Source organism: Siphateles boraxobius, unplaced genomic scaffold (genome assembly GCF_051911475.1).
Source record: "Siphateles boraxobius isolate OS27281-9 unplaced genomic scaffold, OSU_SipBor_1 130, whole genome shotgun sequence".
Classification (NCBI taxonomy): Eukaryota; Metazoa; Chordata; class Actinopteri; order Cypriniformes; family Leuciscidae; genus Siphateles; species Siphateles boraxobius.
Window position 1 is genome coordinate 31675112 of NW_027508734.1, and position 25109 is coordinate 31700220.

The 25109-nt window shown below is 36.5% G+C and overlaps 1 protein-coding gene across 2 annotated transcripts in view; it reads right to left on the reverse strand.

The window, feature by feature from the left end:
- The window catches only part of vps35 (VPS35 retromer complex component), a 48151-nt gene that overhangs the window by 19539 nt on the left and 3503 nt on the right, over positions 1-25109 (reverse strand). For both annotated transcript variants that reach the window (XM_077229128.1, XM_077229129.1), the window contains exons 5-14: positions 24889-25012; positions 17271-17453; positions 16796-17009; positions 13967-14050; positions 13706-13815; positions 11960-12056; positions 11713-11861; positions 4816-5023; positions 1511-1666; positions 1021-1143 (exon numbers count right to left, since the gene is read on the reverse strand). In XM_077229128.1, the coding sequence (XP_077085243.1) occupies positions 1021-1143; positions 1511-1666; positions 4816-5023; positions 11713-11861; positions 11960-12056; positions 13706-13815; positions 13967-14050; positions 16796-17009; positions 17271-17453; positions 24889-25012 (1448 nt within the window). The remainder of the gene's footprint in view (positions 1-1020; positions 1144-1510; positions 1667-4815; positions 5024-11712; positions 11862-11959; positions 12057-13705; positions 13816-13966; positions 14051-16795; positions 17010-17270; positions 17454-24888; positions 25013-25109) is intronic.

Here is a 25109-nt window from a genome sequence, read left to right on the forward strand (position 1 = left end):
AAACCTGAAAAAGTTGCTTTTGTATTGTTATAAAATAATACAATAAACTTATTGTGTTTTTATCACGGTTAATATTGTTATACACAGTATAAATGTGTCTTGATTCAAGATATTATATATAGCTGCCATTATATTTTATTAAGGGGATCATCAAAAAGTTTGAAAACCCCTGCTCTACTGGAGCACTATTGAATGTGCATGTGACCGCCAACAGAGTTGCTGCCCATTAGCAGTTTCTTGAATCATTCTTTTATGAAGTTCCTATTCAGTTAGGACACTGCCTCTAAAGATTGCTATGTAGACAGAAGCAAGCACTTTGTTTTAGGTAATGTCATGGCAGAGTGGGATGTTCTGTGGTTCCATGGCACTGATCCTCAACAAACCCGTCTCCATACCGGCGTGACTCCGATCTTCAACCAGATGGAACTGGATTATATTTTCATAGTTTAGTATAGTTTAGTTTCAATCCAATCTGGCTTCTGACCTGTAATGCTGCTTGAATCATAATCTTAATCGTTTGTTGGCCAGAGGAGAACTGGCCCCCGACTGAGCCTGCTATCTCCCAAGGTTTTTTTCTCCATTCTGCCACCTGATGAAGTTTTGGTTCCTTGCCACTGTCGCCTTTTTTGTCTTTTTTCACAATTTGTTGACATTGGCTTTTGGCTTGCTTAGTTGGGGACATTAAATTTAATATTTAATTTAATTTTCAACAATATTATTGATCTGCCTGCATTGACACCATATTATGAGAACTGAAATGAGCTGGACGATGACATCACCGTTTTCTCTAGAGCAGCTATATATATATATATATAATATAAATTAACTAAGTAACTTTTTTTAACAACAAAAATTAAACATCACAGAACTTACTTAAGCTGGACTGTAACGCTATTTTCTTCTGGAAACAAACTTGGTTGCATTATTTTCCTGTTATTTCTGTAAAGCTGCTTTGAAACAATCTGTATTGTAAAAAGCCCTATATGAATAAATGTGACATGACTTGAATGTGGGACACACCGAGGAGGAGTTTTCTTTGTAACGGAAGGCCAGATGATAAGCAGCGAACACCAGTGGGGGAAGAGTGTGTCGAATTCTCTGGTTCCCCCCAGCGCCAAAGTGTTTCCTGGCAGTGTTTAAAATCTGTGGGAGGCACGAAAGAAAGAGTAGATTAATAGATTTGAATAATTCATTGAGCTGCATTATGACCTCATCAACTGATTGAATGCAGAATGAAACAACGTTCACTGGGAGCTAATTAGACTAGTTCTGGCTGATGTCAAACAATCATGACATTGTCATTAATTTGCTTATGATGTTCCATCAAGGGGATTATATCTCATTAGGATCCAGCAATGGTGAAACGATCAAAGAAATATGCAGCACTTTTTCCACAAATAAGGAGTACTTGACAGCAGTCCATTTTTATAGACTTCTTTGAATAGAGTCTAACAATGCCCTTATCTGTCATATGATGAAAGGAGTGAGTAAAAGAGGAAAGACCGCGTACCAGATACTGCTGGTCAGGGTCGTCTGAATGCAGCAGATGAATGAAGCGGCCCACTAAACTCTGTTCCTCTGCAAAGTCCTCTGGGTCAGGATCCTCAGCAGGCTGATCTGGCTGGTCCTGGATCAGCGTAGACACCAGGCTCAGGATTGCATCAACCTGCAAGGAAAGATGAGATCATGCCTGAAATGCAGGGTGAAAAATGTTTAACCACACAAAGGGTGGCCCTAAAATACACCAAAAGTGACTTGGGAATTTGGAGAGAAATCTGAATTGAGGTTATACAATTTAAGTAAGTCTTTGGAGAGTTTGTTTTTCGATTTTTAAAATACTTTCTCCTCTCCATCTTAATGTGCAAAGATAAGTAAGCTACTGACCCTGTAAAGTGCAAACACTTAGTGCAATTTAAGCTTGATTTCAGTCAGACTAAAGGAATAATTAGTCTTTTTTTAAATGTCATGTAAATGCTGTTGTCTGACTGAAGTCATACCACTCTCAATTCTGAACAGACCTGGATAATTCAATCATAGCTTGGCTTCATCCAGTCAAATTTTTTTTTTTGTGTGAAATTTTGAGTTCTAAATCTGTTTCTAAAAACTGACTACATAACCATCTGAAGCCATTTGAATCTGTGCTCTTTTCAACTGCTCACCAAACGAGTGGGTGAAAATATGGCGCTTTTTTGGCACAGACCTCAGAAAAGACCAGAGCAGCTCCAACATTCTCCAACACAGGAATATCAATATATTCCTCCCTCAGTACTGTGGTCAGACCTGCCTGAGTCATAGCTGACCTTTCCATCAGAAGTCACAGATTTTAGGGAGAATAAACAAAGTACATTTGAAAAGGTAGAGAAAGGCAGGCAAAGAAAATCCCTGGGCTAGAATGAAACGGCATTTAAAGCCAAAAGCAATCAAAAAACCTCTCCAGTGCTCTAAACCCACAGAGCACAGAGAATATACCCGTCAGTCACTTACTATTACAGGAGCAAATGACTCAAATATCGGTTACATATTCATAATCTCAAAAAGGACATAGAAATGGCATTATCAAATTTGCGAACCTTTAAGAATTTCCTGTATATCTGCATAACTTTGACCAACATCAAAACTTTCTATCAGAAGATTCCCCTTTCCACTTAGTTATTGACCAAAAAGACCCAAGAGTAAATATATTTGTTTGGAGAAGTATATAATAAAGTATCTGTTAATTTAAAGGTGCAGTATGTAAGATTGACAGCTAGCGGATTGAAATGTGCACTGCAGTTCAAATTCATAATATTGGAGAGAGTCGTTTCCCCTGCCCCCTCCTGCTCAGACTCGACACTCACACGGGTTTCCAGATTGAGGACAAGCAACAGGAGCGAGCACAATTGACAATTGAAGTCGAGTAGATGTAAGTTGATTTACCCGTGTTTTAATATGCTCCGGTTCATAGAGATTGTTAGAAGGGTGACCAGGCTTTTTAGGTCGGGTAGAATCTGCGATCTCTGACCTAGTTTGTTTGCTGGCTTCCATGGCAACAATACGCTGTGTTTTTCGGCAACTGGCAAACCAGGGTGTCGAAATACTATTGGGTAAATTGTCTGTTGGCGGGATCACACAGACCAAAACAAAAACAGACATTCTGACACAGGACACACATTTCAAAGTAAAATAATTGGCTGTAGCATTGCTTTTCAAAGAAACAAGTATGTGAACTCAGCATGTTTCCTAAATCTAATAAAAATCAGAGCTTAGCAGCCCTGCCCTATTGAAAGAACATAAACCTTGATCTTCTCTATCAAACTCTGGTCTGCACCATACAATTGTGAGGTCAGCCATGCCTTGGTCATTTGTATTTCTGATCTTATTAATGCTTACCAAGCTAGAAAACTTTTATAGTAGTGAAGAAACAGAAGAAGAAACATGCATCCGAGTGTAACAGAGAATCGAAAAGAAAAAAAATTAGGGAGGGGACCTGGTTCTATGCATCGGTTGTTGACTGGATTTTGAAATGTGGCCGTTGCACTCAAAAGTATAGATTGCAGTGCCGGAGTTTAAGCACACTAAATGATTGGAGGAGTCCTGCATATGTCACCAGAGAGAAGCATGTCGCTTTCACCACCAGGTCGTTATGATATTTTGATTAAACATTACAAGGTCGAAATGTTTTTCAAAATGAAACATTCACAAATTATAGTTCACAATAATATCTAAAACATGCATTTAGAAAATAGACAGGATGAGTTTTAATGTTAAAAGCTATTTGTAAAACAGTTTGGGTGCACTATAAGTGTAAATGGATAAAATTAAGTGTAAAATTTGAGTAATTGTAACCACTGTTACTCTAACAAAAATCAAAATCAAGACACATAATACTCAAGGATGTCAATATTATCTATTCATCTGGGTATCATCTGAGGATCTACAGGCCACTCTCGCTTGGTAAGGTTATTGTTCATGAGTCCAACATCAAACAAACACTGAACAAGAACAGGGTGCCGTGCATGGAAGGAAGCCACTGCTATCCAAGAGTGACACTGCTGCCTGCCTAATGTATGGCAAAGACAATGTGGATGAGCCAAAAGACTATTGGAAAATTGTTTTATGGACAAATGAGTCCAAAACACTTCTTTTTGGTTTAAATGAGAAGAGTTAAATTTGGCAGAAACTAAACACAACATTAACCCAATAGAAATGTACACTACTATTCAAAACTTTGGGGTCAGTAAGTTTTTTCCACAAGAAATTATTATTTGTATTCATCAAGAATGTATTAAATTTACCAAAAGTGACAGTAAAGACATTTACAATGTTACAAACTATGTCTATTTCAAATAAGCTGCTGTTAAAAAAAAATCTATTCATCAAAGTATCCTGAAAACCATGTATCATGGTTTCCACTAAAATAATGAGCAGCACAACTACTGCAGTTTTCAACATTGATATTAATACAAAATGTTTCTTGAGCACCAAATCAGCATAATGATTTCTGAAGGTTCGTTGCCCTGAAGACTGGAGTAATGGCTGCTAAAAATTCAGCTTTGTATCACAGGAATAAATTACATTAAAAAATACATTAAAATAAAATATAAAATATAAAAAAACATTTCACAATATTACTGTTTGTACTGTGTTTTTGATCAAGTAAATGCAGTCTTGCAGTGAGAATGAGACTTCTTTTAACAATGTTTAAAAAAAATCTTACAGACCCCAAACATCTGTACGGCAGTGCAATTCGATGTAATTTACTGTGGGTAAAGATACAAAACATCAGCTTGAAAGCCAACAACTACAACTGCTAAAAGTATTGAATGTGATATAAACCTGATCTTGGGCCACTATGGTGGTGTTGTAGTCCAGAATGTTGCTCAGCACGTAGCAGCTCATGCTTTTGCGTGACTCATAATCAAAGTACTCGAAGAGTGGTGGGAAGTGCTTGAGCTGGAGTACAGTGAGGATGTTGTTGTAAGTGTCCACGGGGATCTTTAGGAGCCTGGTCAGCTCTTTAGACACCGCGCTGCTGGTGGCAATACTGCACAGAAAGAAATGAAAGACATCAAACAGTAACACACAGAAGCAGGTACAATGATGTAGTAACGATTGACCTTACTACTGTGGTCATCTGTATTTTGAAAGCCAGGTCGTTTGTTAAAAAAACGTTTGTTTTCGTTTGTGGTCGTTTGTTAACATACCTAGGCCTTTGTAGAACCAAGGCAACATAGTATAGCTACCGGTATGTACCAACATAACACCAAGATGTCAAAGAGGGCGAAACAATTCATCCTTAAAAATAAATCCAGCATTTACAAAACTTAATAAGTAAGATTTGATGTATCATATTATAAACGTGGAACATTATTACCACAACATATCAAAGATATCTTTCGAAGTGGCAGCTAGTCACAAATACCAGCCTTTAGCATGAATGACCTGTGCTGGGATTGCAAACAGTGAGTCATCATGGCTATGTGGCTATCAAAATTCCTATCCGCCCTCAAAATTGCTGGGTATCTGATAAGATTTTGGACGTCAGCAAAAAAAAGGAAGAAGAAAAAAAGGGCATTTGCCCAAGTTATTTTTAACATATTAGATAAAAAAAGAAAATGCAAACAAAGACAGCAAAGAAACTACATTTTATAGGTGACATTTAGCATGACATTTAGGCATTCAGCAACATCTGCATGTTCTTTGATCAAGGTGCTTTAACTGCTGTCCATGATATTTTAGGAAAAAAACCCTGAAGAGCTCACTATAATAGTGTGTTATTGTATAAAACTTCTGCAATTATTTCTGCCTGAAAAACATGGCTATAACATATGCTATTCAATATTTGTTATGTATTGTGATGTAAATTACAGTCAATATGACAAATACAATTTAAGAAACATACAAATAAAATAAACTGCTTTCAATTTTTCAGGTAGGCTACAGTAGCCCTATAGATTGGTGCAGAGGTGACGTAAATTTGTAGGCCAAAACGCAGAAACAAGTTAGCATTTTAGCACTTCCGGGTACATCGTCTCCGTCTCGAAGTCAATGGGTTTTTTGAATAGGTTTTTGATTAAATGGCTCAAATAACATCTGCGGTGAACACAAACTCAAGATACTTTAATGTTTTATTCTACGACATAAAATACATCAGTATTACCCCACTTATTATTTTCTTTTTTAACTCTTTCCCCACCATTGACGGAAATTTCCGGCTTTCCGTGTTTTCACTGTTATATGATGGGGCACTATCACACATCTCCTGAATGAGTACGAAATCTCCTGATTAAAACACATTCGAAGAAGACGCAAAAAAAAGATAGATCTCATATGTAATCATATGCATATGTAAAATAACGCGATCATCAACAATAAACAGCATATAAATCAAAACTGCCTAATGTTACTGAATGAAATCTCCACCCAGGACGAGCTATAGGACTGTGAAGCATTAGGGTTGTTGATTAACTCGATCTACTCATCTTTGTTTCGATCATTCAAAGATTCTTTCTGAATCTGAACTGGATGTATTCTTTTTATGACAAAAATGTGATTTTTTTTCAGGTTTTTGCACAAAATGTTGCTTTATTTATGAAACTTAAATTCAAGTGTTGATAAAAAAAAGAAGGCGGCATGAATCTAGAATAAAACTGATTTTTTTTGTTTAAAAGCAGAGGGTCTGTTCTTTCTTTTGATATATTGCATGTTCAGATATTTATACAAAAAAATATTCTGGGGGCCATGAAAATTGTGAAAACGGTCAAAAATGCTGGCAGAGGCAGGCAACTTTAAAAAAAAAAACGCTGGAAGGGAAAGAGTTAATCTATTATGAGTCTAAAAAAAGTGGTTCCTAACAATTGGCTAAATGGAACTACTAAGGCTTTTGGCGGCATTAAACACCATCCCGCCGAACAGGTGAACTCGGCCCGCTTTTACAGCATCGTTATGCTTATAATCGTGCTCTTATAAACTATTCTAACTCAAACTTTCAGGGAAAAATGTTTTTTAGATAAAAACTGAGAGAGTTGTCGGAAGCTTAGTGTAGGTGACGCTGAAGTTTATAGCCTACCTTTAGCTTTTTACTTCTGGTGACTGCATTTACCGTAGGCTTCAAAATTCATAAAAGTTGTGTTCATCTGTGATAATCTTGATGGACAAAATGTGTAAGTATCAAACTTTTGTTGATCACAGAGCTTGTTTTTTGATAATCCAAAAACCTATGGGGAACTCCTATTGGGTTTTTGTCGAGGGAACCACTTTGATACTAACTGGTGGTTGGCCTGCAGTGATTTCATACCTGCACCACTTAACAGTAGCATTAAGAAATTAAATAAATGTTTTTAAAAAAACACTGCATAGTCTTCACTCTATAAATTAATTTACACAAATTCTTAATAAATAGATTAAAAGTTCAGCAAAGCATTGGGTGACTTAACCTTTTCTTTTGTTGCTTGAGTTACATTAATCTCACAGACAGCAGCAGGTTTATTAGACTGCTGCCACTTTACGAGCTGACGCACAGATCAAATACATTGGAACACACCTGATTTCTTTCTTAACTCTTTACGTTCACTTAAGACATAGGCCTACCCGCCTGGTGTTTGTGCTGATACTCGCCAGGACGTGCATTTTAACATTTTTCTCCAGTCAAGCACAATGATCCGTGAAAGAGAACTGAATTCGCAACATCATACTGTCTGAAAGACAGCTTTCTGTGCGCACGCTTCAGGTCTGAGCCTGGCAGTGCGAGTAGCGCTTTGAGCCATTGTCACACATTTACACAAATTCTGAATTACGGCTTATTAAGAATGCTGTCAAGAACCGGTACTGATAAAATGTGAAACCGTAAAATATTTAAAGGGACTATGTGCAGTTTTTTAGGTATTTTATTATCTAAAATCAATATTTTTATTCATAAATATGTCCTCAATGGTGTACAAATACCTCTGCCAATTATCTGACTTATCCTCGTAAACGAACAATTTATTATCTTTTAGAGCCCGACCGATATGGATTTTTGGGGGCCGATGCCGATACCGATATTAGGGAGTAAAAAAAGCCCGATACCGATATATCGTCCGATATTATTTATGTGTATATTATAATACAGTAGCAATATTATTTATGTGTATTATAGTACAGTATACCAGTCAAACGTTTGGACACTTTCCTATTGGTGTGTACAAACTTTTGATGGGTACTTTACACAGTAGCTATAAACAGAATAAATATATTTTATAAACACGTTTTGCAATGATCACTCAAATGTGGTAATCAAACACTTGTCTGACACAGATATGTAATGGAGGCAGGGGGAATGATAGAATGAGAATTATACAGCTGAGCTGTAACCAAACTAGTTTGCATTGCATGTTATATTATATTATATTAAATTCTAAATACTGTTGCATAATCTTCACTAACGACGACTTTGTCTTTTAATTTAGTCATAACTTGTATCAATAAATATATAAAAAGTGTCACTGACAAAACCTTATTATCTTCTATTTTTACTCTTAATTCCTCTAATCTCTACCAGTGGAGGAAGAACTCAGATCTTTTTACTAAAGTAAAATGAATAATATCATAATGAAAACGTTTTTAATTACATATGTACAGTACTTTTATACTATTTTAAATAATTAGTAAGCAAAATGTACTAAAAGTGAAACTAGGCTACTCTTAATGCAAAATGGCCCTATATAAAGTGTTATAATTATATACATTTTTGGAATATTGCTTGATGTTGTAACGTAGCGTTATCAGGCAGAATGAGCTTTAACACTGTGTCTACACCGGACGCGGCCGTTATTGCTCGCGTCGCAACAGCTGTTTACCCGAGACAAAGCAGAATCAGTTTACTGTCGGAGATCGCTCGCGCCACGCATTTTAATCAATGTTTCATCAACCAATTGCCTTAATAAATAAGAAGAAGGCCTAAATATAGCAGACAATATAATCAGGACTTCTCAGCTGCGCGCTTGCAATAGTCACAAGCTCACACAATACGTGACAGAGGCTTGTAGCAGAGAAATCAATTCTGTGAATTACACTGCGCAAATCACAAGTAGGCTACTACCCACCGGATGAAGAAGGGTTGGCTCTCAGTCTCCACAGGCTACATAAAATATTCATTTTATTTTATTTTATTATATTTTTCGTGTTTGCATTTATGAGGAAAAAACAATGTTACAGACGCGACAGTTCAGCACTACGGACGTGAGCGCTCTGAAAGCGGCACTAATGCTTTGAAACTTTCACATAGACATCAAACAGAAAGCACAAAACCTTTCGTTTCAAAGTGAATTTCGCGTGAATTTCGCGTGAAGATCGCGAGTCAGCATCGTCAACTTCATCTTTGGCTGACACTGACTGAAAACACTTGTTTATTAATAAACAATTAAAATGTCTCCTTGCTATATTTGTTGTATTCATAATCATTATTTTCGCCAATTCTTGTGACAGCTTTTAGGTGCTTTATTGGCAGCGCACCCTTACATGAATCACCGTACCGCATTTTTTAAAATATTCATTTATCGGCCATTATAAATGCCGATACCGATAGTTAGGAAAATGCCTAAAATCGGCCGATAATATCGGCCCTCCGATATATCGGTCGGGCTCTATTATCTTTATATACATGTGACGGGTAGGTCCACGGAGGCTTCCATGTCGTTCCGCCATCTTGAAAAACTATAATAGCAGAGAGGGTCAAAAAAGGACTAGGCCAACGCGTTTCCACAACGCGTTTTCGTTCAGAGCCAGCGTCACATAACTGAAAGCAGCAGAAACGGAGGAGCAGAGCAGTGAGAGGCGCTTGTCACTGCCCCGGCAAGTTTAAAAGGCTGCATTGCACTATTATTATTCATACTGCAACATTCGTTTGTTCATTGAATGGGGCTGAACGATTATGGAAAATAATCTAATTGCGAATTTTTTTAACCAATATTGCGATTGCGATTTAATATGCGATTACTTTTTTAAGTTCTTTACCTTCTGTATTAGTCGACAAAGACAAGCAATAAATCATTGTACAGTAGGGATGGTAATCTTTAGGCAGCTCACGATCCGATCTACTTTTTTTCTTATTAATTAATCTTAATAACACTTAAAATATGTATTTAATTACATGTGTAAATATACATACTTTAAAAAATATATATAAACACATTTAATTAAACCAATTACATGTTAAGAATTTTAAATAGCCTATAAACTAATATAGCTTCAAAATATGAGACCTAAAAACTAAAGAGGAACAAAAAAAAAACATGCACGAGCACTCTTCACAAATCGCGCTTAAGTATTTTAAAATGAAAGCAGCTTTCTCAGTGATTTATATATTTTTAATATATGAGCCAACTGCATTCCAAAAGACATAAATAATGCCTTTGAGGAGCATTTGTAAGGAAAATTCCGGCGGCCAAGACCGCGCACTGCAAGAGTGACACCAAAGCGGCAAAACCTGTGCAATGAAGCCCACGACTTTCCTTGTAATTCTCTTAAACCCCGAACTTTATGAAAGATTATTTTTCGGAAGGTTCGAGCAGTGTCGTGTGTGTGTGTGTGTGTTTGTGAGAGAGAGAGAAATTAGAAGCAAGCAGAATACGGTTGTTTCTAAAGCACGCGCAGCGTCATAATGCATCTGTATTTAAAAACTAAGCTCAGACTCGATTCTGAAATTCTCTGAATCGATCCAGAATTGTTGGAGAGAGAATAAATAACACAAAAACAAAAACAAACTGTTCTTTCCTGTATGCCAGACCTATATGCGTACCGTGCCAAGTTGATGCTTGATATGCAGACTGCTTTTCTCTCAGGTCACGTGACCAGTGTAATCGCAGCTTTTGCGGTTTCAAAATCGTGTTTCATCTTATCGCGATATTATCGCAAATGCAATTTATCGTTCAGCCCTAGTTCGTTGTGTCAAATTGCAGTTTGTTGGAAATAACAAACCTGTTCACCCGAAGGAAAACTCAACGAAGTGCTGTTAGAAGACATCTTGTCATAGCTTTTTGGCACATAACAGCTACCGTAGATGCAACACGCATTTGAAAAAGCGAGGCGCTGGAGAGCACAATTCGTTTGAATGCAAAATACAATTTCGCCGCTAGATGGGAGAAATTCCTACACAATGTCCCTTTAATAGCAGGGTATCGCAATACCATTCTAGTACCGGTATATTGTGCAACACTAACACAGCCTGTTCTTTCACTAACGCAAGAGAAAATGGGTGAATAATTATTTATCCTATGGAAATCCACTGGAATAGAAAGGATTTATTTTATGATTTATATTATCATTATTATTATTATTATCATATTGATGTTAGTTTTTATGGAAATATAATTGAAATATTAGGCCAGAATCAAGAGATGGCTTTGATTTAATGGTCAAAATGTAATCTAGATAAAAACAGTAACCGAAAATGACATTGCAATATTTTCAATTGGTCTTATCTTCCTTGCAAATATTTATTCATTTATTACCACCAACACCGTGACCATGTGCAGGGATGCAACAACTGAAATATAAATAAAGGATCAGCATAATTAGGTCTTAAAGGAATGTTCCCAAGTAACTGTTCCTTAGTTGCAAAATGGGACTAAATACAGAAATCGAGCACTACAATCGTTCAGCAACACAATAGCTGTAGTAAAGAGAGTGGGTGTTACTTGGACCATAAGCTGATCTGCCAAATGGTGCGAGAAAAACAGTGTAACTAATACTCACTGTTCCAGGTTGAGTTTGTTGAAAATCTCCACAGTACTTTCCAACACTTTATCCACATAGTCCACACGCTCAGGATAGCACTTCATGGCCAGATTGATGAGAGACACTTGGAGTGAAACGACATCTTCAGATGGCATGTCCTGACGAGACTGATGGGGAAAAAAATAACGATGGCAACATTAAATATTTATATTTGAGCTTGTGATTTTAATAAATGACTCAATATTTCAATCAAGCCACATCATACCTGTATGACAGTTGCCACTTGCTGTGAGAAGATATCAAACAGCTTTATTTCTGCAGGGATTCCAGGTCCATCTTCTCTGTGAGCAAACAAGGCCAACCTGTGGGATGAGGGAACAATAAAATAAGGCACTATATATGGAGGGCTCAAATTGTGTTTGTAAAGTTTAGCCATGCTAAAATGTATGAATTTCTTTGCATAACAAACCAAGTGGCATTTACTTGAGAGTAGGGATGCAACGATTAAAGATTTTGTAAGTACGATTATTGTCTGAGAAATAATCACGATTTAACGATTATCACGATTATTATGCATCAATTAATTTCACAACACTATATGTATAATATCACATGAACACTCAACACTAGATTTTCATGTGTTATTTGCCACAACACAGTACAAAATTATAAAATGACAAACGATAATCAATCTCTTCCTTTGGAATTAAAGAGAAGTGCTTTGTAAACATCCAGCATTTTTCTTTTAAAATAACAAATTAAGTCAATGGCTGCAGGGCTCTTTGATTGAAATAGATCACAAAATGATTAAGTGTTTAGTTTGTTCTAAATTTATTTTCAACCTGAGGTAGAAAACTTGATAACATGAAAACAATATCTTGTTGGTATTTGACTTAAAAACAAATAAAGGGATAATAAATCCCAATGAAAATAAGAATAAACAAAGTATTTGGCTCTATTGAATTAAATGTAAGCTAAATATTAACTATGTATTTCTTTTAAAAGAAAACAAATATAGTCCACATGTTATCCACTCCAATATTATTGTACTTATTTTAATACTCTTTTTTAAATTATTAATCCAAATTTTACATGTGCCTTTAGAAAATCATCTATTATAATCTCATTATTTTGGTTTGTTTGTTTGAAGTTTAAGTAAAAATTATAGAAAGAAACTGAGAACATCTCTCATTTAGTGTTATTAATAACTGAAATGCAGTTAATTTGTAGTCCTAGAAGTCTACACGGCCCTGATCTTATGTTAGTGTTTTACACCGGGCATATTAAAACTACAAAGCCTAACATTTACAGGAGGAAGCAATAGGATATTAAGTTAAATGTTCACTGACTGAAAATCTTGAGAGCACGTCACATTCTGTTTTCCACAGACTTGGGTAACCAAAACATTCCGCTGTTTTTTGGTTGTTGTTTTTTTACGTTGCACTGAAAGCTGAAAGTTGCACGCCACGTTCTCCTTTTTCCAAAGCGCTAGGGCGGTTGCGCTCCGGAGGCGTCTGTCGTTGCTGTGTTGGTTCTTGTCACTTGACCTAAGGTGCGCTTGCGGCATTTTGAAAAGTAGAGATGTTTTTATCTCGATGCGGCGCGCACGCGCTTGGAAAAAACGAGCGCGCCGCTTCCCTTATGAGCGCGCATGCCGCACGCTTACATTTGAAATAACAAACTTGAGCGCACAAAGACGCGATCTGTGAACAGGTTTTTTCTGTGGAAATAGAGCGTCGCTGCTAGTCCCCCTGCCATAGTGGTTGACGAGCACGGCATTAAGCTGGTGCACCGCTGGAGAAACCTTGTTTTCGTTTGGTGCAAAAGTTCTGTTCCGTGCAGAACACTCGGTGTAGCATAGTCTTTACGATTAATTAACCGTGACGTTTTAAAGCGCGGTTAATTGTGAAATCCGGTAATCGCTGCATCCCTACTTGAGAGATCAGATAATGTATGTCAATAATAGGCATCTGTCAGAGCTTAACAGTGAATGAGTAGAACAACAAGCCACCTGTCAATAAGAGCAATGATGATGTTCTTGACGTTCACATTTTGGTGCAGCTCGGCACAGGAGCGAAGGAAAGGGTTCAACGTCTGAAGGTGGAACTCATCTGGAAAGACCTGCAGAAAAATAAAGTGCAGACAAAATTGTGAGTGCATTAAATTTGACATGCCTGCACCTACTACTTGAAAACGAGGAGAGCATGTTCAAAGACAGACTCCCTCAATCAAGTACAACATGATGATGAGTGATGGTGTGGTATTTCTGTACCTGTATGATGCACTCCATGAGGTATTCCTGTGCTAGAGGGTCTCTACAGTTCACCACCTGCTCCAAGATCCCAGACAGCACGATCTGTGTGAAGTCGATACATATTTACTGTATGCCAAGTTGGTGCTGCCAAATACTTTTGTATAATATAATGTTATATATGATACATAATGTTTATATGTTACACACATACATGCATGAATTTTGAACAATACCAGTTCTTATCTTAGGACAACTTTATTAACTTTTTGATCCACTTCAAATGTTGACTGCTGTGTGTGTGTATTATTGTTTTTATTTTTTTATTGTTTATTTATATATATAAAAATGTATACCTTTTATTTGTATATAGATAGATCAATAGATAGATATGATCAGGCTGTAGATCTATCTAGAACAGGCTGCGTTTTCCCGCAGCCTGCCGTATCCAGATCTGACGAAAGACTTTCGCCTGGACCTGATGACAATGCAGTGCTGAAGTGCCAACTAGCCTCTCCCTATGGAGGATCCCTATACCACTCTACAGATAAAGCCTTGTGAAAATTTTGGTTCGCGTGCCTACCCAAAGTGATAAGATAAAATAAAATTCTGCAGGTTCACGTTTAAAGTCTGTTTAGAGAGAACGGTGTCGTCTTAGCGGCCCCTAATTTAATAACAAATGATCATTTAGACGGAAGTGAATCAATCAAAACTAACTTTAGCTGGAAAAAACTTTTTTCCAAGAACCACTATAAAACCAAACCAATCTCTGTTACCTTAAATTATATGTTTATCTCTGTAAAGCTGCTTTGAAACAATCTACATTGTTAAAAGCGCTATATAAATGAGGATGACTTGACTTGACTTTTGGAAACAAGATAACTGCAAATAACAGCACAAGTCTACAAATTTCTGCCTACAGTATACAGCATTATTTATGTATGTATGTATGTATGTATATATATATATATATATATATATATATATATATATATATATATATATATATATATATATATATATATATATATAAATGTAAATTCATGCCGAGTTACACAATGTTGTCATATCTTCCTGGTTAAATAAACATTATATATAAAAAAGAGAAACCAAATACACTTCTATTTTGTATTTTTACATTATGTAATAATTAATGTTCTATTCATTAAAACAAAGTATAAAGCTCATCAAGTTAGTTTTTAAGCAGTTTAACATTATTCCAAAATAATAACTAAAGGCACAATTTAAACAATATTTTTTATTTGTGAACTGATGTTCAACTGTTCTTTTCAACTTATTTTCATCAGTTTTCATGTTGGTAAACACTGATCACAGACAAAGATGTACCTTTAATTTCACCATGCTGATTGCTCACTAAAAATCCCTACAGTCATCATGTTTTCAGTCCATTTCAAGATTGATTTAGATGTGACAAAGTGGTGATATCTAAATGGCTGAGTTGTTATCATTAAACGTCATCATTTTGTTCATTCAAGAGGCGAGATTTATCGCACAAACTAATCATATCCAATAATAGAGTGATAGAGGCATTGCCTCTTCTCACGTGACTTTCCCTCACTTGTCCTCAATTACCCGCTCTCCCCCAAACGACAACGTGCTTCAGGGAGTCTTATAAAACTCAAAGGGCTCAAAGAGGCAAGAGATACGTGGACTCCCGCTTTAACTTTACATGTTGTTGTCGCTGTTGGACAGTGTTACTTTCGAAAACTAGTGATTTATACACTTTGTAATGTCACATTTGGTAATATTTACATTGGATTATTTTCCAATTTTTTGAAGAGGCACTGCCTCCTTGGAGGAAACACCCCTGCCATACGCTACTATTCAAAGTTTGGGTTTGGTATTGATTGGTCTTGTGCACAACCTTGCATACACAAATTGGTCGAGCCACATAATTTGTCAAAGAGCCACAGATTCCCAACCATCCATTAAGAGAAATATGAACCAGCTACATGAGTCTGTGAGCCATTAGCTATTAGCTAAGTATGAAAGTGAAATGTCATCAACATGTTAATGAACCTAACATTTTATTTAAGATAATTAATTCAGTTATTAACCCTAGGCCAACTAGGTATCCAGATCCTTCTATCTTAAATTGTGAAGACTTTTTGAAAATTTTTAATGATAAAATTGTTGGTATACAGTCTGCAATACTGAAATAGCAAGTGGCTCCGTCTTTTGACCTGGCTGTGCCTTGTAGCACGGAACAACATCTTATAAAATTCAAATGGAGAGTTTTCGTAATTGGGTTATTGTCTATGTGTATCTATGTGATGTGGATATGTTTATCTCTGCTATTTTTTTTGTGTTTTTAGTTTATGATTGTGAAGCACTTTGGGTCACGCGAGTTGTATTCAACTGTGCTATATAAATAAACAAACAAATACAAAATTTAATTTAGCAATATCAAGGTAAAAATGTTAATTTACCTCTAATTAAATAGCTTAAAGTACATCTAACGAGCTGCTTTGCACACACAATGTGATGCATATATATGGGTGCTTGAATTTAAAAATCAAATGAGACCATATTGAGTCCATCACATTGTTAATTCATGAACGTGAACAGAGTGCTTTAACAAACAGCTTTCAAAAGGCCATCAAAAGATGCTGTAACCTCTCATGCAGTTGTCATGCCATCAATGGCTCTTTTCCCAAGTGATTATGCTAAGTGCTAGCTTGAGGTTCCCAGTGTTTGCCACAAATAAACAGGTAATCAAGATTAAATCTTATTTCGATGCACCCTTTTAAACCTTTAAAAGAGCCCTATGGGTTTTTTTGCAGAAAGATAATTTATTATCAGCACTGGATCACTGAAACTGAAACACACCTGCTTGTACTTTTCCACATTGACGCCTTCCAGCTGACTCAGTCGGACTAGATTAGTCCCTACAAGGATACGCAGCTCTTGCCTCTCCTTCTCTCTCTTTTCTCGGTCCCTACTGTGTCCCTGATGCTGCATCCGCACCCACAGTTTATTCATCTCGGCAAAATTCAGCAAGACAAAGTCAATGGAGTCATTAATGTCTCCGGTCATCTCTTCCCTAAATCAAACAGGAAACCACACTGGTTAGTCATTCAATCCTTAGCAGATAATGAGATTTTCTAGTGATTCATTTGTCAAAAGCTGTCTAAGTGCTCCGTAAGCACTAAATGTGGGAAAATAAGCCTTTTCTAGCAATGGATTAAATTGTAATATAGCACGTAGGATTATACTACGGCATCATTTAAATTGCTCAGTGGGAGTCACAACACTCAGGGGTACTTAAGGTGCAATCACAGCCATTAGATACGGAGTGTCATACTCAGCCTGCTCTCCATCATCAGGCAGGATGTTGCGCGTGCACTGCAACAGGTAGTTCCTGAGGAACAAGCCCCGGAGTGGATGCTGCACCCCACGACACATTTCCACCAGGTCCTTCAGTATGTCTTTGCGGGATTGTGGGAAAGAGCGAACGTACACCACTCCGACAGTTATCAACAGGTACCTGGGAAGTCAGACAGAGGGATTGGACAATAAGTTAATGGGCAATATGAATCACTGACTACAAAAAGTAGAGAAAAAAAAACAGATAACAACGGTACTGTATGCAGCATTTATCAGAACATTCTTTTGCAATACAAGCGATGTAAAATGAAATAAGACATCTGCCAAGCTCCACAGTAACAACAAACACACAAACACCTGTTTTTGAGGGTCTGACTGAATTCAGATGATTTAAGCAGTTTATTTAGCTATACATTCGTCTTTGAATTCTGTCTGTGATTAATTACCATTTGGATGTAGTACGTTTGTAATAGTACCAGCATGTTAAGAGGAAATGAAATCGAGGACATTTTAATGCAAATTTAAAAAAAAATAATAATAATACCACATCATTACATTCATATGAACTGAATGAATGGTGATTAGGGCAGGGAAATGTTTTCTTTTTAAATCCAGATAAATTTCATACAAGCAGCAACTATTGGGGCCAAGCGCAAGAAGACGATAAGATAGGCCAACATGGCTGGGAGTGTCAGACCAACTGCAGCAAGGAGCAATTGAAGACCTTATAAGATGATTACAGACAAAATAGCTGAATATATACAGTCAGTTATAATATGATTTAATGGTTTATCACTTTCAACCAATAGGTGGCGTTATTACGAAATTGATGTGGTATGTTCAGAGTGAGGTGACAATGACACATACAAAGTTTGGTGTCAATATGTCAAGGGATTGCAGAGATAAAGCCTGAATAGTCATTTTGGCATCATGCCTCATATTTTCTGCTGCGGTATACGAAAACGGTTTTGTCTATCGACACGAAATCCATAACTTTTAGTCGTTATGGTCTGGAGATGATACGATTCGATTTTGGTGAAAATCAGACAAATTGTCTAGGAGAAGTTAGAAAAAGTAGGTTTTAAAAGAAAATAAAGTTGGCGGACAGGAAGTTTGGCTGACTATGGCAAAATTGGTATCTATATTTTCAGCATAACCCAAGTAATGTATTGCGACAAGTGACATTATAATAGGCAAATTTATTAAAAAGTTATTAGCATTTTTGGAATTTTTATAACTTTTTTTACCACATGGTGGCGCTGCCCCGAAACTTTGAGTACCATGGTGCCAATGACTCACACCGAGTTTCGTAACGATATGGTAATGCGTTCATAAAGTATAGCATTTTATATTACAATACTGTATTGAAGTCAATGGTAATTTCATGTTTTGTTCTATTATAGCGCCAACAAGAGGCACAATCCCACAATTTTGTTTATATGTCCTCAGAGTGAGCCACATGCTACATGTGTGTCAAATTTGGTGAAAATATCTCATTTTGTTTTGGAGTTATAGACATTTATAAGTATTAACACATAAACAATGACCCACACCTGACTTTGTTTGCATTTTCTTGCCACTTACTATTCATATTTTGTCATTTGGGCATTACTGTATAGCCAATGACCTGTTTCCAAACTTCCTACAGTGGTTTCGTCTCAATTGGTCAAACGGTTTCGAAGATATTGCCAAATGTTTTTTTAAGCGCTAAATCACAACGCTACACAAACCGTAAGGCAAAACCTAGCATGTTTGGTATCGTTGGACTCGGCAAGGATTCAGAAATCTAAGGAGAAGATCCCTAGAAAATAAGTCAACCAAACCCAGAGTTATAAGCATTTTTAATTTTTATTTTACTAGCTAGCTGGTTCAAAACTTCTCAGGCTCCTTCAGGGCATCATACTGATGACCCATACCGGGTTTCGTAACGATATGTTCATGCGTTCATAAAATACAGCATTTTGGTACAAAATTCAAAATGGTCGACGCCTAAAATGGTAGATATGAAAAAATATGGATATGAGTCGACTCAGCATCGCCCTAAATCTAACGAGACCACTTTTATGATTTTTGGATAAACTGTTCAGAGCCATATTTCATATCTCCGGAACAGTGGGTGGCACTGTGCCGAAACACAGCATGTAGCCTCAGGTCATGCTTGTGATGATATGTAACAAGTTTGGTATGAATATGTCAAAGCGTTGATATTGATAAAGTGGTTTTATGGGCTGCCATAGACTCCCAGAACGTAATAATAATAATAATAGGAACGCCAATAGATACAATAGGTGCCTCTGCACCTTCGGTGCTTGGCCCCTAATTATATAATTAACATGTAACAATACATATTAATAAAAAAAGCAATATTTAATGAATCGCTTTTTTAATCTGTTCATTTATAGGAGCAAACCTATTAAATAAAAAGTAATCAGGCTTTCCAATTCTACATTTCAGAGGGTGAGCTATTTAGGCTGAACCGATTTGCTAGAAGGGAAGTGATTTTCAGACCTTTTAGAATTAACTGATCACCAGAATGAATGTCAGAAGATCCCCATCAGCTCACACAGCTGTAAAACTGTGCACGCAAACATTAAAAACACCCACTGAACCATTTGGATGGGCTACACTGTAAGGTGGACCCCCAATCCTGGTCTATAGCATATATAAACAATCTGAATCAGAGCATTTACCGTGAAATGGCACACGCTCAAAAGTTGATTATTGATTCTCATGCCCACTTGACAAAAACAAGCTCTGAATGACAATGACAAAGTGCCACTGATGGTATGATGTAATTTACATACATTTAGCTCTGCCCATCTACCTCAGTGCCTAATTAACCTGGCAGAGGGCATCTGTCTACAGAAGAGTCTTCTGTCCTTCATCAATGAATTCAAGACCCTATAAACATTTCAGAGCATTTCTGTTACCTAAGTTTTTACAGCTTGACTTTTTTGTTAAAAGATTCAGCAGGTTAAGGGACTTTAATTTAAGAGAGAGACCACTTCAATGGCGCAGTCCATATAGAAATATAGCAAAGGGAAATGAGAGGAGGCAGAGAAGCACTGGGTCCTGCTTAATAATAAGTTACCAACTAGATCACAATTCCTTTAATGAGAGTTGTAGGCAGAACAGATAGCGGGCACAATGCCATGAAAAGGCCGCAGTTGAGTCAGAACTGAAGTGCACATTTCACTGTACGTGAGTGTGAGCGACCTATGCTGCCTGAAATGATGCTGCCTATACCAATGATGGCCAACTCCTGATGACAGTTATTAAAAGACGCACTCAGTGGAGCAACCCAGCAATCACTTTTCTGTATTTTCAACAACAACAAAATTAGTTAACTGTATAAACTCGGAGTTGTTATTTGGTAGAAACTGTTGGTGGCTGTGCTCATGCTCTTGCTGTTAGTGTTTAGTTTTGTGACGTATAATTTGTCAGTTTTTTCGTCAATGACATATTTTCACAAAAACGAGATAACTAAATAAAAAACTCGTTTTTGATGAAAAAACTATAACAAAATCTATTGACTATTTCATCAACAAATAAGAATGCGACAAAAATGTTAGGGAGGGAAGATGGGAAGAGATTAAATCAGAATGAATCTTTCTGTTTATTAGAGAGCATGGCTCTACCGTGCAACTGAAAATTACTGTGTGTGATTGAAAAAAAATATTAAGGAGCACCAGATTTCTTGAACGCAATGGCCAATCAGAGGTGATTATATTAGTCAGAATCAACTCATCGCTCAACTCATCGCTCAAAATACAGGAGTTTTTGTCCAGTGCTGAGTTGTGCACCATTGTGAATTCTCTCAATAAAACAAACCAATAGCATACATTTGCTGCATGTCTTATAAAACATTTAAAAAAAGAGAAGAACAGACATATGGATAAATTTCACATTTGATTTACAGGAAAACAAGACAATCTAATACAGGGCTTGACAATTAGGACTGCACTATGGCCCAGGACAGTTGAAAGAATTGACAAAAAGTTTATCACGTATTTGCACGTGTTTTACCAACACTAACTACTGTTAGACCTACATGACAAGCTTAAAGCAGGTAGTTCTGTTCTATTGTGTTTATTTGTTTTGTTTCTTATTTACGGACTAGTAATGGGCGATAGAAACGATATGCAATATAAACGATAAAAAATTGGCCTACGATAGAGATTTTAATTCTATTATCGCGATAATGCATGTTGACGCAATCTACCCGCAAAATTTAGAGCCAGGAGCTGCAACCGGCTGCAACGCATCATCGTATTCGTCATCTTGAGTAAACATGGCTGAAAACAAAACGGAGGAGCTGGTGAAAAAGACCGGTGCAACATCCATTATTTGGACTTGGTTCGGATTTAAGCCATCCGACGAGCAGTCTATTTCTGCTGTGCTGCACGCGCTGAATTAAAGTGTTAGCGCATGGTTCATGGTCAGAAAAAAAAAATGAACTCGGATTGATATGAAAATATAGTAACCTCTCCTTAAATGCATTTAATTAAATTATACTACTATTTTTCACAGTCATTTTCTTTTTAACTTTAAGCTTGGGGTAATAAAAGCAAGGAAAACTACACAGTAACTTTACCTCAACAACGTGACATAATGGATGCACACTTGTCTCTTCGTGGAAGTGGAAAAACTAGTTTTTTTGAGACCACAATATTTCTTGTAAAAAAGATTTAAAAGCAAAAGAAAAGGTATGAGAGAGCTGTTTTTGTCAATAGTGTTAAATCTTAAAATAAATGTATAAATGTTTTGCCACTTGCTGGAGCAACTTAATATATAAATCTATATAGAAGAATAAGTTTAAGTGTATTAAGTTTAAATCTGAATAGCCTAAGTCTTGTGAAAGAGTGTAGACGAATTACTAGCCTACTGTCTGTGTACGAATAGAATCGCAATGCTGAAACTTTTATATTATTTTATAAAAAACACTAATAATAAAAATTAGGTGTGATCCGATCCGATACTCAGTATCGGTATTGCTCCGATACTAGCAATATTTGCCGGATCGGGTATCGCCAGACGAGACCATCCAAATCCGATCCGATATTGTATAGCCTACGCATGTTATTGTTATACAACACAAAAGGCACAAAAACATTATAAAGCACTATAATGTTTTCGTGTACTGTATTCCAAGATTTCTGAAGCCATTACATATAGTTTAACGTGAGGTACAGATTTAAATCGTTAAATTAATCTTCACCTAAGTGCTTCCCTCCGCTGCGGCTGTCAATCATTCTCAGCACTCAAACAGCGCGTCGCGCTCGGGTAAAACAGTCAACACGATGAAACTCTCTCCAAGATGAGTCAATGTTCCTATTATTATACTGTAGATCTGTAGATAAAGGTCTATGGTTTGCATAAAAGGACTTTAACGTGCTGGAGTTTCACATGTTACTTTCAACCGGGTATCTGTTAGATCACAACACAACTCCTCAGTGATCACAACACTGGAGTAGAGAGCGATATAATTGCTCTTCACACGCACATTAACTGAAATTTAAAACTGTTAAAAGGCTCAAACTAATGAATAAATAAAGAAATATATGTATATCTTACTTTTGTGCTTTGAACTTTTCAATGCGACGCGCTGCGCGCCGTGACTCCATGTTGCTTCGAGCGCATCATTCTGCGCACGGGATGCGCGTAAGGTTTCGTGCCGCTCTGAATTGGAGCCTTTCATATTACAATACTTTTGCGCAATGGCAGTTTATTGATAGCCTTAGTTGTTCTGTCCAATCTATGTATCATATGTTGCTGCTTCATTAAAAAGTTGCGCTTAAAATTTTAAAATAAATCTATTTTAATTATATAGTATATATTTTGTCTGTATTGTTTTACAAAGTAAGGAAAATAATGTTTAAGTCAAGCTTTGATGCCTTTAACAAAAGAATAATCCCAGTCTCTTCCCCACAGTGAGGCATACAGATACAGTTTATTAGGTAATTTGGCACTGTTTTTTTAATTATTATTTTAGTATTTGATCGGATCGGTATCGGCCAATACTGAGTCCCAGGTATCGGAATCGGTATCGGAGGCAAAAAAAGCGGATCGTGCCACCCCTAATAAAAATAGTAATTTGAAATAAAAAATAGAGGATAAATGTTGTGTTTGTCGCACAGCCGTAGATCAGTTGCGCACTGAAAACGCAGCATAAATGTGAAAGCACAATAGCGCGTGTTGCTCCTGCACCGCACACTACAGCAACAGGCATATCGTTATCGCAAGAGGCTGCAATGTATATATCGCAATATGGATTTTAGGCCATATCGCCCATCCCTATTACTGACTGATAGATTTTTGTCGACTAAATCTAATCTGGATTTAATCTAATAAAATCGTAAGGTATGTAGTCGACTAAAACTAGACTAAAACTAAAACAATTCAGATGCCAAAACTAAATCAAAATTTACTGTCAAAATGAACACTGGTTGCTTTTGCTTAAACATTGTTTGTCTATGCGGTTTAAAATAGTCCTTTCTCTAAAGGTTTCTTTTTTTTTTCTTCGAACAGATGCTCTCCACCAATCTGTTTCAGCACATACTTCCTCATTAAAGATAAACAGTCAATGAAGGAGTTCTAAAAAAATCAAACATCTTTTCAATTTACTGCTCCAGTGCAGTTGTATTACAATAGTAATCAATTTTAGAAATAATAATTATACCATATTAGTAATTTATTATTATTAAATAAACCACCTCAGAGCCTGAGGAATCTCAGACAACAGAGATTCAATTGATAAGAAAAAATATTTTCTCAGAAAAGACTGATAAAAAGTAAATGAAGTTATCTTTCTAAAATAGTATCAAATCTATCTATTTTATTCAAGGTATTGTATCAAAGTTAAAAATTTCAGTATCATCAACACTAAATCCTATATTTTAAAACTAGATTAAATCTAAGACTGATTGAGCTGAGCGCATCATTAATGGATTTCCACAATTAAATGATGTCTTACAAGACAAGAGGCAGGTGCAATGAAAGCAATCCTACTTGGAGTCATTAAACTGAAATGCAGTGGATAAGACGCATGCCTTTGGTGTGAGAGACCCGGGTTCGAATCCACTGTGAGACACCAATGTGTCCCTGAGCAAGACACTTAACCCCCTAGTTGCTCCAGAGGCGTGCGACCTCTGACATATATAGCAATTGTAAGTCGCTTTGGATAAAAGCGTAAGCTAAATGAATAAATGTAAACTACAGGACCACTCAGTCTATATGCACACGGCAAGGTCATGCAACACAATATTTACACACTCATGAACATGTTACATAATTAACTGCACTTGTCAATACAACAACAAAAAAAATCAAAGGTTTAGAACACTCCATTCACTCATTCATTTACAGTCTATGCTTAGTTAAAACTTTTCAGTAAAAATTAGTAGCGTTTGGAAATATGTTTTAATGGTGACTAAAATATATTATACTACTATAATATTATGAGTAATTGTTATATATATAATAATTGTTATATAATAATAAATGAGCAATTAAATTGTTACAATGTGACTAAATTTGCAAAATCTTGAAAATGTTTTACAGTTACACTAAATAGGGAGATTTACTAATATACTCACAGTCTAGGGATGATGTTCCCTGCATATTGAACAAGCTCATAGAGGTCAGCCACCTTGCGGCCTTTGGCAAACTCATCTGTCAAGTAGACCTCCAGGTAATGCAGCTCATCTGAGATGGCCATGTCTACAAGCACAATAATCAACTGAAACCTTGATAGATAACATATAGCGTTTAGCAGCTGTTAAAAAGAAATTACAACACAGAACACCGTTCTTTAACA